The 15270-nt window shown below is 40.7% G+C and overlaps 2 protein-coding genes across 7 annotated transcripts in view; both read left to right on the top strand.

Moving 5' to 3' along the window:
- The window catches only part of ubap2l (ubiquitin associated protein 2-like), a 26277-nt gene extending 17964 nt beyond the window's left edge, over window positions 1-8313 (top strand). For 4 of the 6 annotated variants that reach the window (XM_013912808.1, XM_005740634.1, XM_013912806.1 and 1 more), the window contains 9 exons: window positions 625-713; window positions 820-873; window positions 1597-1681; window positions 1846-2063; window positions 3026-3131; window positions 4324-4449; window positions 6553-6620; window positions 6732-6926; window positions 7499-8313. In XM_013912808.1, coding sequence (XP_013768262.1) covers window positions 625-713; window positions 820-873; window positions 1597-1681; window positions 1846-2063; window positions 3026-3131; window positions 4324-4449; window positions 6553-6620; window positions 6732-6926; window positions 7499-7594 — 1037 coding nt within the window. In that variant the 3' untranslated portion in view covers window positions 7595-8313. The remainder of the gene's footprint in view (window positions 1-624; window positions 714-819; window positions 874-1596; window positions 1682-1845; window positions 2064-3025; window positions 3132-4323; window positions 4450-6552; window positions 6621-6731; window positions 6927-7498) is intronic. The other 2 variants (XM_013912810.1, XM_013912809.1) reach the window with 1 other exon arrangement.
- A 2194-nt stretch (window positions 8314-10507) lies between these two features.
- Window positions 10508-12769, top strand: hax1 (HCLS1 associated protein X-1). Its single transcript, XM_005740633.2, has 7 exons — window positions 10508-10713; window positions 10990-11240; window positions 11495-11694; window positions 11786-11840; window positions 11937-12070; window positions 12165-12300; window positions 12374-12769. Exons 1-7 carry the CDS (start codon window positions 10649-10651, stop codon window positions 12445-12447), a joined length of 915 nt encoding a protein of 304 aa, XP_005740690.1. The 5' UTR covers window positions 10508-10648; the 3' UTR covers window positions 12448-12769.
- Window positions 12770-15270: the final 2501 nt, after the last annotated feature.

Here is a 15270-nt window from a genome sequence, read left to right as displayed (position 1 = left end):
CTTCACCTTAATGGGAGCAATAGTGTCCATTACATTTAACATGTTAGCATTGAAGCTATTGACGAGCTCATTGACTTTAGTGGTTACAGTTACACAGATGATGTAACCTTCGGGGCATATTTTGTGGTCAGGTGGCAGATGGATGCATAAATTTATGTTGACTTACAGTAGAGCAACTGTGGTAAAGGATTTCTTGGGGAGTTTGTCAGAGATCGTCTTTGATTAAAGTGAGTGAGTCATGGGTGTTTTGTTTTGTCTGGGATTCGATCTGGTTTCCATTTCCTCATCATCACAGGTGTGCTTTTCATGATTCTGACTCTTTGGTTGGTCCCCTGAGGCTTTTTCTTTCACACACGTAGAGTGTAATCTTTGCTGCTAAACAGTTTGTCACGTGTTTTACTGCAATGTTTTCATTTATTATTTCTGCTAAAGGCAATGTATTTGTAATACTTTGGTTATGTAATGCAAGTTGGTGAATAATTAGAATAATTTGGTTGCTTAGCGCATGGGTAGAATTGTCTAGCAAATACAGGCACAGGTGTATTTTCATTGTGATTATGAGGCTTATATTTCTGTTTTGCAAATAAATGCATTTTATTGGTTTATTTTAATTTGTGCATACAGGGAAAGCACCTCCAAACCTTCCACCCGGAGTGCCCCCTCTACTGCCCAACCCATACATTATGGCCCCTGGACTACTGCATGCCTACCCTGTAAGTACTGTCAAAGTTTCTATGGCCTGAGCTTCACATGTACTTACTAGATTTTTATTTACTGTGTTACTTACTCCACACTAACTTGATTTACTGTTCTTTTCAGCCTCAGGTGTACGGCTATGATGATCTACAGATGCTACAGACAAGAATACCGCTGGTAAGTGTTGTTTGTGAAATGTGTTTAGCTGCTGCAAGTAAAATAATGTTATGCACAGTTAGGAGTGTAAAATTAGACAGCATTGTCAGCTTTGTATGACTCGGGGTTTAGGTGTGACTGTTCAAATCTTCAAACAAGTTGGGGTTGTTTTTGGGGGGGTTGGTTTTGTTTGTTTGTTTGGGTTTTTTTACTGCAGTTACTTGAGGGCCAAATCCCTCAAGTATAAAATACATTAACTACACATTACCTGTGCTGTATTTACGGTTTGTCTTAAATGAACCAATAAAATCAGCAATGTAGTTCCATCTCTACAAATTGAGAAATCCCTGGGCTCTCTGTCCTGGTCGTTGTGTCCTTGGGCAAGACACTTTACCCTACTGCCTACTGGTGTTGGCCAGAGGGGCCGATGGCGCGATATGGCAGCCTCTCTTCTGCCAGTCTGCCCCAGGGCAACCGTAGCTTGCCTCAACCAGTGTGTGAATGCGAGAGTGAATGAATAGTGTCATTGTAAAGCGCTTTGGGTGCCTTGAAAAGCGCTATATAAATCCAATCTATTATCATTATTATTATTATTATTATTATTATTATTAAAGACTAGCTCATAGGCAACAGTGAACAGTTTAGAAAAAATGTTTACCATTACATACCCATCCCAAGTTATGTGATGGGTATGTAGTCACTCAATTTCTTGTGTTCTTATACTGTAATATTTTTCTCATCCAGGATTATTACAGCATTCCCTTTGCAGCAACACCCACAACAGCACTGACAGGCAGAGAGGGCAGCTTGACAAGCAACCCTTATTCTGGTGAGACACTTTCTAGTTTTTAGTTTTTTAGCTCCATTAAAAGTCTAAAAGAGTAAGACAGACTATCTACTGCTACGTGTGATTAGAAAATATCATTTTATTTTAAAAATGTATTATTTTACTGCTATATCATGTTTCAATCTTTTATTCCCATTTTCTTTAAGGTGACTTATCAAAGTTTGGTCGAGCTGATGCCTCTTCTCCGGCTCCAGCTACCACATTAGCTCAGACACAACAGAATCAGAGCCAGACACATCACACCACACAGCAGCCCTTCCTGAATCCTGCGCTGCCACCAGGCTACAGCTACACCAGTCTCCCGTACTACACTGGCATGCCAGGATTGCCCAATACCTTTCAGTATGGACCTGCTGTGTTTCCGGTGAGAAATCTTAATATCCAAAATGATTTACTTTTTCCTTTTTGCAATTTCTTAGCGTTATTATATAACAACAAGCAGTTGTTGATTTTTTTTTTTTTTCTTCGTGTGGGAATGAAGTCCAGTGCCTTATATTTCCACCACTAGTAGATGAGGGGAGTAGATTAGAGTATTAGAGGCTCATTGTATAGTTTTACTGAGAAAGAAACAAATGTTAATTGAAAATACAAACCTGTGAGAAGTAGCCAGTCAGAAGAAAGTTGCCTTAATGGGAGGGTGGCATTAAAAGAACAGGAGCTATAATCTCCTCAACAACTGAGGGGCTGCACCAAGCCCCAGTGTATCATGAGTAAGTATTCTACTCTTAATAGTGTCCAACAATAAAGATAAATTGAGTATAAAAGGCCGCCTTTAAATTAATTCTTCCCTTTAGACGGTGAGAGACAGAGTGGCTTCTGTCAGCCTGTGGTCATCTTTGAAGATGTGTTGCATATTGAGCTGGCAGCTAGCAGTGATGGGAGAGTAAAAAGCTACTTACTGTAACAAGTACAATCAGTTTATCTTTGACTTCAGCCAGACAAGAGGCTGCAGCTCGACCTCTACCTGTCTTTCTAGTAGCTTTGCCTTAACGTTAAACTTTTCTAAAATAGAAAAAAAGAGGGACTAATTTCTTGTCAACGATTTAAAAGTTCACCCTAGCCAGTTGGAATTAAAGCCAAATTTGTGATTGTGAGTGACAGAAACACTGGCCTAAACAGGTTCCTTCAACTTGCCTGATATCGCTTCGTTTCAGCCCCCGACGCTGCCTGTAGCCTTTCCTCTGGTGGCAATATGAGAGCGATTTAAGCAGTTTTAAAAATGCATTATCAGAACCTGAACGTGTGTTTCACCAACATGATTGTGAACTTTTCATATTTTCCTTTGCTGACCTCTTGACTCTCTATTTTTTTCCCCCGCCCGTCCAGGTGGCTCCTACCTCGTCAAAACAGCACGGTGTGAATGTCGGCGTCAATGCCTCGGCCACACCCTTTCAACAGGCTAGTGGCTATGGTTCCCATGGATACGGCACTGGTGAGAGCCTAAATAATGTTGAAACGGCATGTTTACGGGGTTGTGCTAGTATACTTGGACACCGATGACTCTGTGCTGATTCTCACAATGAGCCCATTGATTTTCCCATCGGTGGAGTGCGTATTTCATTCGAGCGCTGCAACATCTGCAAGCATAAACATGGTGCTCGTGTAATGGCCTTTGTTATTCTTGTGTCAAGACACTTGCTCATGGTTTATGAATCATTCTTGTGACCCGGATGTTGACGTGAAAGTTTAATGTTTTCATGACCAGAACATGGTTTGGTGTGTCAGAAAACGCATCTGCATCTCATACAGTTTCAGTGCCTGTACACGTGAGGAAAATGCCTGAGTAATTCTTCTCTAACAACAAGAATGCATCTTATGTCACTTTTATTTAAGGGTGTCTTTAGATCAAGTATATGCTGTCTAAACAGAAAGGGATAAGGGGCTTTAAAAGTGGCATCTGGCTGTACCAGTTTACAAACGAACAGGGTTAGATTATGGGTTTCTCGCTTTTTTCCATGGCTTGCTTTGCTCATCTCAGAATGCAGTTTGCCCCAGAGCTTTACTATCCACCACCTCGCCTGCACACACCTTCATGTTGAACACATCAACACATGAAGCCAACGTCTTCCTATTTTCCCCAAAGACTGACATTTGAGATGATATTCTTTCACCGGTTTTTATATATTCTATCCAATCACTTCACTGAGGCTTTAGTTTACATACTTTATTCATCACTCGGTATCCACCTTTAGTCACAACATGTGGAAAACCTATTTGTTCTAAGCTGCACCATCTGCTGCTTTCTGCCATTACCCAACTCAAGCTCACTCTCCACCCCCATACACACGCCCTGCCTGCCCCCTCACTTCCCTCACCTCCTCCCCCTCAGACTTGGGTCAGATGGTACCTGCAAATGACGTCAGCGTTGATTCTGACCTGCTTGGTGTACCGGACGGACAGGTTTTGCCACACAGACGCTGCAGTTGGTATCAAAGTTCTGGTTGTTACAGCGGAGGGAACTTGATACCGTCTGCATTGTCCCAACTTGGTAAAACCTGTCCATGTGGTCCAATTTTCAAACAAAACGCTATGAATCATTTGCAGATGCTATCTGAGGCAGGTCTGCTTCCCCTGCCTGGTGTGTCTAATGCTGTGGGCTGCGGCTGTGTGTCTGACTGTTGCAGGCTATGAGGATGTGGGCCAGGCTTCAGGGAGTGGGGATTTCTGTAAGGGCGGATACGGCACTGCCGTGGCCGCTGCTGCTTCTGCACAAAACAAGCCAGCCAGCTCTGTCACCGGGCCTGGAGTCGGTGAGTGCCGCCACATGCCAAATTAAACCTAAAGCGAGAGAGAGAGAGAGAGAGAGAGAGAGAGAGAGAGAAAAACCAACCCTGTCCCTCCCGTCTTCCTCCTTGTGTCACCAACCATCCTTCTCCCCCCTCTTTGCTCTCGTTCCCTTGCCTCATCGCTGCTGCCTGCAGGAAGACCTGTCACACTACATGTGCTTTCAGATAGTCCAGTGCAGCCTGCCTCTTTTACAAGCCTTGTTTGCATTTCTTTACCCATTTTCTGCCAGGGTAACTCATCATCACTCCAATGTACTTCTATGTAAAACAGCTACACTGTGTTTAGAGGTTGGTTGTTTTTTTTGGGGGGGGGTTTTTTAAAAAAAAAAAGGTTGTATTAACATTATTGGGCTTCTACAAAGTGATTGCGAGTTACTCTGGTTGATGCTTTCCCATTTTCCCCTGTGTTGCTTGCTCTTCACTCATGTTCTCATTGCTGGTGTGTCCGTCTCCAAAGTAAAGAGTTTGCTGTCCTGCGAGGGTCGTAGTTTGCAACAAGGACAGAGAGGGCAACAAAATCATCTGTAGCACTGGTGATTGGTCAGAATAACGCCGTGTGTGACTGAAATGTTTTGTCAAAACTGTGTGCACTGAACCAAACCTGGTACATAGGAAGTTCTGCTTATGTCTTTGAACATCACTGACCATTATTGGAGTATTGAAGTTCAGCGTTACCTAATTAGATATGATGACAGTGGATACAACGGATGACATCGGTCACTCGCTCAAAAGGAAATCTGTCATTTCTGCAGGAGTTGTGATAGATTTCATTAATGACTTATTTGTTCTGGATTAAAAAACCCTTTATTACCTTGTGAGTGTACGAAGCAAGAAATGCTGCATTTAACGAGCGTCTCGTTAAACATGCAACTTGTCAGTGTAAAAGTGTTTGGACACTCAGGATTTTAACACATTTCTGTGAAGCTTCCACACAACACAGGGCTTAAATGAGTGCGTTCAGATTAACAGAGTCTCATAAGGTTGAGCGTCTCTCTAGCTGACAGTTTCTTTAGCAGCTTAAAAGCAAAACAAAAGTTTAAAAATCCATCACTTGTGTTATCTGCAGAAAAAATGACAGAAACATTTAATATCACTTGTATACAAGATTCTTCTGCTTTCCAGCAGTGCCAAGACTTCAGAGCAAAATATCTGAGAAACCTATCTTTAATCATTCATTCATTGACTCCTGTTAAAGAGAACTAAGAGATGTATTTTATTTTTATTAGTCTGTTAATTTATTTATTTATTCATTTTTTTGACAAGTACAATTTACAAAATGATGAAAATGCACATCTGGTTACTAAAGTTGTCTTCAGAATAGGGATGCACTGTACTGACCATCTTTTATTGAGTGTTACTGTTTTGGGGGAAATGGAAAAAAACAACAACAAATTAAATGGACAGAAAAAAATATATCTTATCCTTTGTTGGGCAAATTGTCGTCTTGTTTTTTCTGATCAGATGTCAAAAATCCAAAATCATCAATTATATTTTCATACAAGACAAAGCAAAGAAGCACATGATTGTCACCAGTTATATTTGGGTAATTTTCTCTGAAAATGTTTGAAAATAAATCATCTGTAATTAGAAAACTGGGACGGGACTAGCATTTTGTTTAATATCCAGAGTGTCTTCTTTTTTGGTAAGCTGATATCATAGAGAGTTAAAAAGGAAGTGTCAGAGCAAACCAGAGCAACAGTAAGACCAAAGCCTGAAACATACACTCAGCTACACCATCTTTCTCTGATTCCTCTTCCTGTTCATCTCATCCTTCCTCATCTCCTCAGTCTCTTTGCCGTCGTCACTAAAGGGAAATTCTGCTGAAATCATCTATGGACTCGTGCTCACATAGATGTTCATACTTGGAATTTCCCAGTATTCTTTTATAATTTGGATTTTTTTCCCCCCCCTCATAGATAATGTCTATACATTCATTTCCTTGTTGTCCATCAACCCAGTAGCATCTGTGCTGGTTAGAATCAGAGCGTAACCACGTGGGTGGCTACTGTAACATATTCGGTTTAACAGTTAATGAGCTCAGTTTGTGTCGTTTCCCCCTCTCTGCAGGAGTCTCTGTGACATCAAGCAACACAGGAGTACCAGATATTTCAGGGTCTGTTTACACAAAGACGCAGGTAACTACAGAAATATTTACTCACAGGATATGCTTCTGCTTGTCTTGTAGCAGCAAACAAAAAAACACTATAGTGGCCCAACTGATTATTCTTCTTCCTGGTCCCCTGCAGTCGTTTGAGAAGCAGGGCTTCCACGCCGGGACGCCAGCCGCATCATTCAGCCTGCCCTCTGCGCTGGGCAGTGGGGGCCCCATCAACCCTCCTGCCGCTGCCGGCTACGCTCCAGCTCCATTCATGCATATCCTGACACCACACCAACAACCCCACTCTCAGATTCTGCACCACCACCTGCAGCAAGACGGACAGGTGCAGTGTGTATATATAAATGCTTACGTATTTGAGGTCATGTGATTTTTAGAAACAAGCTGAGCAAATAAAAACATATACAGGCATTATTCGTTGACAAGGAAACTCCACCCAGTGAGTCAAATAGTAATGATCAACAGTCTGAATGAGCTCAAAAATGCATAGGCTGAAAGTAAAAGATGGAAGTGTGTCGACATCAGTTTCCCCGAGCGGTGACCAATGCAGCGTCAGCTTTAGAGCCTGAGATTGCGTCGGCTTGACCAAAATTTATGCTGAAAAATGAGTGAGTGACATCACTGTAGCTCCATCTTTTATATTCAGGCTGTTAACTAGTTGACAACTTCCAGTCTTTTTGATAAAGCACATTCAAAATAAATGAAGTAGCACTTCAGCATCATGCAGTCAGACTGTTATAAGTAGTAATACAAATCTAGTGAATTGCCTATAAAAGATTTGTTGGCAAGTTCATTAAGTGTTTGTGGTTTCACCGTGACATTCGCTGTGCTGCTTTTAGGTAAACACATGGCACAAAGCGGCAGCTCACTGATGAACTTTGTGACTCTCCTCCACAGAGCGGCACTGGACAGCGCAGCCAGAACGCCTCCATCCAACAGAAGTCTCAGATCAACAAGTCGGCGTACAACAGCTACAGCTGGGGGGCAAACTAACTTCCACTCACGGGACCTCACCCCACGCAGTGTCAAAAAGCTGGGAGGGGTGGGAGGCTCTTCACTCCTTCGGCAAATAAGTCTCCACGTATAAATCCCCGCTTCCTCCTGCAAAGATTTCCCTCCAGTCTCTTGGCCCAGCACTCCCACAGCTCTGACCGCGGTCAGAGGAGGTGCTGTGCCGAGAGAACGAGCACTGTTAATGATGCATGGATGGATGGGTGGGAGGGACAGGAGGGGCTTTAAAAGTGAGGGGCGATCGGAGATAAATGGTGATAGAAGCAAACCATCAAGAGGGTGAAAATACTAAGTGTTGGGAATTTGTATCGTATTAATCTTCCCGCCCCTTGCCCCCCCCAACATTTTTTTCCTTTCACTTGTAACATAGAACTGTTTTTCTAAAAGAATGAACGTTTCCTGTATGGTCTTTTTTTTTTTTTGTCTTTTCCCATTTTTTTCCCCACTGAGGGGGAGGAATGAAGTAATCTCTAAAAGGGGGTGGGGGCAGGCTGGTTTTGTATTTTAGACCCTCAACTCCCTGTTACTTAACTTTTGCCGGAAATTCTTCCCTCCTGAACAATTTCCAAACACAATAATTTGCCGTTGACTTTTTTTATGTTTTGGGGTTTTTTTGTTTTTGTTTTTTTATGTCATTTTAAGTTTGCAGAAACAATTCTATAAATTGGTAGAGTTGTGAAGTTTATTTTTTACCGAATATAGATATATTATATATAAAGACATATAAGCAAGCTCACTGGCTTTGACTGTGAGGAAAAAGTGTGTTTGTCATGTGACTGCGTGCATGTTTGTACACACGGGGGGGCCATGGTTACGTACTGTGCTTGGGTTTTTGTTTTGTTTTTGTTTTTTTTTTGCCTAGCACAGGTTTTTCATTATCCAACACTTGTACAGAAACTTTTCCCATTAATTATAAATATTTCATAAGGCCCCTCTTATTTTGAAAGATGAGAATGATTTCCAAGGCCAATACACACCCAGTCTGCCTTCCAGTGTGAATAATTTTGTTTCTGAGGCCATCCCTGCCCCGCCACCTGTCCCCCCAACATTGTAAGGAAATCTGCAGCATTGAATACTGATGGACAGAATTGTACTATGGGTTTTTTCTTTTCTTTTTTTTGTCAGTGATTTTTTTTTTTTTTTTTTCTTTTGGTTTTTAAAAAAAAAAAAAAGTTTTTATGTGTATACTTTTGTTTTGTATATATATATAAAAAAAACACAAGTACTGTAGTCCCTGTTTGTTCGATGGCTTTCTTCTTTTCCTTCTTAAATCCTTGCAGACTTGTTAGCTTTTTTGTTTTTGTTTTTTTTATTTTGTAAAAATATATAAATATTAAGTAAATAAACAAGAAAAAGACATTTTCATCATTTTGGATGTGAATGTCTTTTTAAGAAACTACATTTCTCAAGTGGCATTTAAATACTGCAGCATCTCTTCACTGTCATTCAGTACAAGCAGTTCATGGATGAAGTGCTTTCCAGTTGGTTTCTGTTAGTGGGCTCAGTCACAACAATATCCAGGATGTCAAGAGTACCAAATGAAACTCCAAACTTCTAACTAAATCACACATTTTTTGGCCATGTAATGTGCGGTATTGGTCCGGGGTTTTTCTTTTTGTACATTTTACCCTCCATCTGTCTTGGATACACTTTAGCATTTTATGTTTCTCCATGATATATTTTCTACCCCCTCTAGATATGCATCTTGGCACCTTTCTAGCAGGCACATCAGAGACAGAACTGTACTTTTAAATGCATCCCAAAGGTGCTCTGTTGAATTAAGGTCTTTTACTGTATTAAACGCAGCTAAATTTTACTTTACTGGCTCAGGCTTCAGACTGCTCTAAACACTTGGACTCTATTAGGTTTCTTGTGCCAAGCTCATGTCAGCTTAGTATGATTTTTTTTTTTTTTTCCTCCCAAATATGTGATTACACCTTGCAAGCACTAGCTTATGTTTTTAGAAGCTAAGTGAGTTGCAGCCAGTCAGAAGACATTGGGCTCTCAATGAGTGGGCTTGAAAAGGGTCATTTCTGCCACTGGATGAAGTGAGACGTAGCAGAAATTGGATTTCTTAAACTCTGAATCATGCAAAGCTTCTGTATTGGAGCATCAGAATAAAATAAAAAAAATACTAAAAGCTGTAAATGTTCTCTCTAAATGAGCTCTGATCCAATTTGGCATAATTGTATTATACTCTGATTTCATGAGATATATATGACCCATATACACTTACCAGTTACGCCTTTGCATGCAGCAGATTGTACTGTTATGAAGGGGGGCTTCATAACTGCTTAATTTTTTTTCATGGCACTGGAAACGTTCCTCAGAGATTTTGGTCCCCTTTGACATGATAGCATCACACAGCTGCAGAAGATATCCATGCTGCACCTCCATGATGTTCCACTGGATCGCAAAGGTGCTCCATTGGATTGAGATCTGGCGACCATGGAGGCTGATTTTAAAAACTCATTGTCATGTTCAAGAAGCCAGTTTAAGGTGCATGAGCTGTGTGACTTGGCCTGTTATCCGGTTGGAAGCAGCAATACTCAAGAAGGCTGTCTTTAAATTGTACTAAGGGGACCAAAGTGTGCCAACCACCAGCAGCAGCCTGAACCACTGATATAAAATGGTTCCAAGCTTTCTGTTGTCAATACCAAATTCTCACCCTACCATCCAAATATGCAGTTGAAATTGAGACTTATCAGAAAGGCAACTTTTATCCAATCTTCTGTTGTCCATTTTTGTTGACTCCATGCAAACTGTAGTGGTCTAATTCTGGTGTACCCTTCAAGGTTCAAGGTGGTTGGTCGTACTGTTACCTGAATCTCAACAGTGCGCTTTTATTTCGAGTGCCCGTTTTATCTATTATTTACGGTAAAGTAACATTACGACAGATTGCGTCATGATAAATCGTCTAGAACGCTTTACGACACTGTTGACAGCTGTAGTACTTCTTGGCGAGTTTCTCTAGTTTGTGTCTGTTGCTTGCACATTTCAAGTTATGGTTTAAGTGTCCACCAAAGCTGCAGTTAAATGAGTGTTTTTGATTTATTTCGCGGGTTCTTCGGGGTACCCGGAGGCCATTATCGTGGCCGGAGGTGAGTTTATGGCGTCGGAGTATGTAGCTGTACACTCGGCTACGCTAGCTGAACTTAGTACACTTTCTCTGCGTGCAGCTATGTCAGGGACAAGATTAGTGTTTTCTGCCAGGAAAACCACAGGGGTCCTTCAGCTAGATTTTGGTGCTATTTATGCTCACGGAGTTAATACGATTGAGTACTTTGAGGTCTGTTTGCTGGTGGCATGTTGTAACGCAGTTTCTAAACCAAAGGGAGATTTCAAAGTTTGTACATTTGTGTTACTTCGTCTATCAGGGACCCTTTCTTCGATGCCATGACTCATGACGACGATGAAGATGAAGATGATGAAGATGGATTCCACTATGATGGGTTCAGTGGGGAGCAGCAGGACCCATTTGACAGCGCCTGGAGGTTTGGCTTCAGTTTTGGCCCGGACGGGATGCGGATTCAGGACCCCCCGATGTTTGGCCACGTCCTCAGGGAGATGGAGGAGATATTCTCCCAGCTGGGTCGTTGGGAGGGACATCCAGAGTCTGGACGCTTTGGTATGAAAACAGACCCACGAGCCCCGTTTTCATGTTGCTTGTTTTTAACGAAATGTAACAAAACAAACAAGTATAAAAAGTGTCAGTAAAGATGTACGGTGTACAATTCTTTCACCCTGGAAAAAGAAATAATTAAAATTGCAAAGTTAACCATAACATCCATGCCCATGAAGACTCAAATTCTTACCACAGCTCGACATGTTCCTCTCCTCTGTGTTTAACCTTTTTGCTCTTTTGCCCTCTTTGTGTTTTAGATGTTCCCCACATCATGCCACCACCACCGTCTCAGGACAGAGCAGAGAGAGGACGAGGAAGCTCCAGTGGAAACCCTCTGAGAGACTTTATGCTCAAATATCCTGACAGCGACACACAACAACGATCCAGAGAGCCCCGAGGTGATCACAGACCTTCTTATGAGTCACCTGAATTTCATGGCCGGACCCCTTTTTCCAGGGTAAAGGAGATATTCACTCCTCCTTCTTTGTTTCTGTTGCGACACAAGCGGTTGTATATTAACTGAGATTTTTGTATTGTGTGTTTAAAAGTTTAATGATATTTGGAGACACAAAACTCCACAGGAGGAGCACAAAGGTGACAGAGGTGGGTGGTGATATTTACATTTTATTTGATAATTTAGTGGAAGCTCTTTTAGATTGTGTCAAATTTATTTTCTATTCCCATCCTGATCCTCCCAAGATCTGGACTCGGCTGTGTCCTCTGATGGCTTGGATCAGCTTCTGACGCCACCTGCTGGTCAGGCACCCAACCAGCCCAGAACTCGGTCTTTCTTTCAGTCTGTCACTGTCACTAAGGTGGTGAAGCCTGATGGGGTGAGTGTTTCTTGATTCTGTAATAATACGTTCATAGTGATTCTTTTAATAGTTTTGTCTCCGTTTTGATGAGCATTTCGTTTGCGTGTGTCAGAGTGTAGAGGAGAGGCGTACGGTAAGAGACGGCCAAGGCAACGAGGAGACCACGGTGACTCGCTCGGGAGGTTCTGGGATTTCTGGGGGACCAGATCATTCGAATGGACCCGTGCTGCAAGATCAGCCTGTCTCCGGTGTGTGTTCTTTGAATTGTTTATCTGACACACACACAAAAAAATCATGTATTTATTTTTGCTTTTCTTCCAGGTGATCCCCACCGCTTCTCAGACTTGCGGGATGATGGCTCATTATTCTCCAGGTTCTTTGGAGGCTTTAAATAAAATGTGAAGGAGTTATTAGAGATGTGAGCTGGCATATTTATATTACGTACCAATGTATGGACAAATAGTTTCACGGTCTTTCTTTGCCAAAACGAATATGTTGGATAAATTCTCGCTGGCTCATTTAAGATGAAACTGGAAGTCCAAATTGATCATGCAGGATCGAAGCTGCAGATCGTGAAAGCTATTGATGGTGACACACTGAGACACATGAGACGCCGAACAATTCACGTTTCCATATTTTATTTTTGTATTGTTCTGTAGAGAAGCCTGTGTGGATGTGAGTGAGTGAAGAATTAAATAAAGACTCTTAATATATGTACAAAGTTGTTTGGCTCATATTTTTGTTAGTAACTTCAGATTTTACATGATCAAAAAACAAAACTGCACAATATACTTTTAAGCAGAACTTAAAAAAAATGCTGGATGTATCAAATATGATACAATTTAAAATTCATATAATTTTTACAAATTTGACACAGAGTTCCATAAATGCTTCATTTTCTGGCAAATATTTCGTGGTTCAGGCTCTACAGGGTCACAATTTCTATCACGCGTCATGTACAGCTCATTTAAACCTCGAGTGAGACGGACCAGTGGCGCTGCCCTTTCTCTTAATTTAAAGGAGCTTACACATTTAACCGTTTGTGTCAGTTTGTCAACACGATAAAGAAATGCTGTTGTTTTAAATGAAGGAAATCTGTCAGTCCAACTGTTTGTGCTTAAATTATCAGAAGTAAACTTGTAAAATTACAGAGTCAGATCTGGTAGCTCAGCGCCCGGACTGTGCTGTAATTATAAAACAAGTTTTTCTTAATTCAAAGAAAAAGTTGAATGTCATTTTTTTTTCTTTTTACTGTGTTACAAAATGAGACATTTCTGTAGCAGACGGTGCTAAATTTAAACTTTTTTTGACATTTCAATGTTTGTCGGTTACTTTGTTGTAGTGAAACATTTTTTACATCTATGCCCTCCACATTTTTCTAAGCCGTCCAGGCCTTCTGTTTGACACTCCTGCTTTAAGTGGTTCCTATTATAATAATCTCTGGCTCCATATGTCTAATCTTGACTGTAGCAGAGTAGCATTTTTTTTTTTTTTCTTATACTGTACCTCAGTGCAGCCAGTGGAAAAAGTCATTTTTGGTTCATCTGTCTGGTGAAAATCTCAGAGGGTTTGAAAAGCAGTTAGTTGAGCTTCTGTGTTCAAAGCCAGAGAGGGATATAAACTAAAGGTAATGCTTTAGGCTAAAAGGAATGAAATAGAAATACAGATGCTTTTGTTTTTTTACATTGTAAAATTTTAATCAAGAGGAAAAATGGACAGGCAAAACAAATGACAATAGTTTGTCTTTTTTCTAATCACACAGAATAAAACAACACATAAAGCAACTAACTTTATATTGAAAATTGATGCATATGTAAACAAATGAAATAAATTATTTTCTTTTAAACACACATTGTATACGAGGGTTAAATCACAGTGACAGTGGGCAAAGAATTAAGAAAATCAGTGAAAGAATAGAAGTTGAAAAACTGATAAGCTGGGGTTTTTTCTACTTTAAGAAATAATTTGGGGATTGGTTGCGACATTTTGTGAAGAGCGGTGTAAAAGTCAGTATTTTGTGCTGCATAGAAAATACCTCGAGCGGAATGATGGGAAACATTTAGTTAGTTTTTAGCTCTGCATAGTTCTACTTACAATAACCTTGGAAGAGACACATGAACAAACAAATGTTCATTTTTGAGTCTAAAAGGGTTTTGACATGAATTCAAATTCTTCCAAGTCGATCAAGTCGTCCTCTGTTTAACTGTGTTTACGAGGGTTTATAAAACCTTTTCTCATTGGTCCATCCTAAACAGCTGATTCCACATAAACCTTTTCCTTCTGCTCTGCAAATGAATGTTTCTATGTTTACAGAATATTAATTTACGTTTAATCAACATTAAAAGGTGCTGGATACTCTTTGATGTGCCAGGTCTTGCTGCTGTGCTCAGTTATTAAGAGGAGCGAGGATAACGGGATCTTTCCTGTGGAAGTTGGCTTCATATATATCATAATCAAACTATTGTGATGCAGATACAGAATTAATGTGATCTGATACTGCATGGATGTTTGCATTCACTTAAATATCAGTTGTACTCTTTTTATTTTATGTGTTATATTTGTTAGAAAAAGAGATTTTAACCTCAATGAGTCTTTTTCCTGGATAAGTAGAGGATATATATTGTGTGACAACAACTTAATGGGTTAAAATGAAGTTTAAATGTTGGCTTAACCAAGCAGAGCTTCATCTTGTATCATGTTATCAATGATGTGAGGTCCTTTTGCTGCCCTTTGTCCACAGATCCCCTGTGATCTGTGAACCGTATCTGGAAACCACTACAAAAACCAGAGCCCCTCTCACAAATGTCCTTTTGCTGGGTGGGGTGAGAACACAATCCAGTCTGTTTATATAGAAGTGAATTTCAATCTGATCATCTTTTGACATGTTTAATTGTTTTTATGTTTTGTAATGGTTTTCATCCTGTGGGAATACTAATGATCCATGTTGAGAAATACAGCAGTGGACGTAACATAACAGAGTTAAGATCTTAAATTTCTTTTCCGATCAAACGGGAACAATCAGATCCAGAGCCAATCAAATGAGGAAACCCTTCACTGAGCCACTATCGAGCTTTTGGTGCACGGACTGTTTTTCGTCGCGCATGCTGTGATTAAGATGTCCTGAGTCCACACACACTCATAATCACGTCAGCAATTCCATAAAGTGTGTGACGTAGCCTCCACCTCCAGCATGAAAGAGCAAACTCTGCTCAGCCAGG

The sequence above is a fragment of the Pundamilia nyererei genome, unplaced genomic scaffold, assembly GCF_000239375.1.
Source record: "Pundamilia nyererei isolate P.nyererei 1_Seehausen unplaced genomic scaffold, PunNye1.0 scaffold00102, whole genome shotgun sequence".
In the NCBI taxonomy this organism is placed as follows: domain Eukaryota; kingdom Metazoa; phylum Chordata; class Actinopteri; order Cichliformes; family Cichlidae; genus Pundamilia; species Pundamilia nyererei.
This window is presented reverse-complemented; position numbering and strand designations above follow the sequence as displayed.

Excerpts from the sequence above, each read along its gene's own strand:
- hax1 (XM_005740633.2), top strand. The coding sequence starts at position 10,649 with ATGAGTGTTTTTGATTTATTTCGCGGGTTCTTCGGGGTACCCGGAGGC. Across the intron at positions 11,241-11,494 it reads TCCAGAGTCTGGACGCTTTG|ATGTTCCCCACATCATGCCA; the intron begins GTATGAAAACAG and ends TTTGTGTTTTAG. Across the intron at positions 12,301-12,373 it reads GCAAGATCAGCCTGTCTCCG|GTGATCCCCACCGCTTCTCA; the intron begins GTGTGTGTTCTT and ends CTTTTCTTCCAG.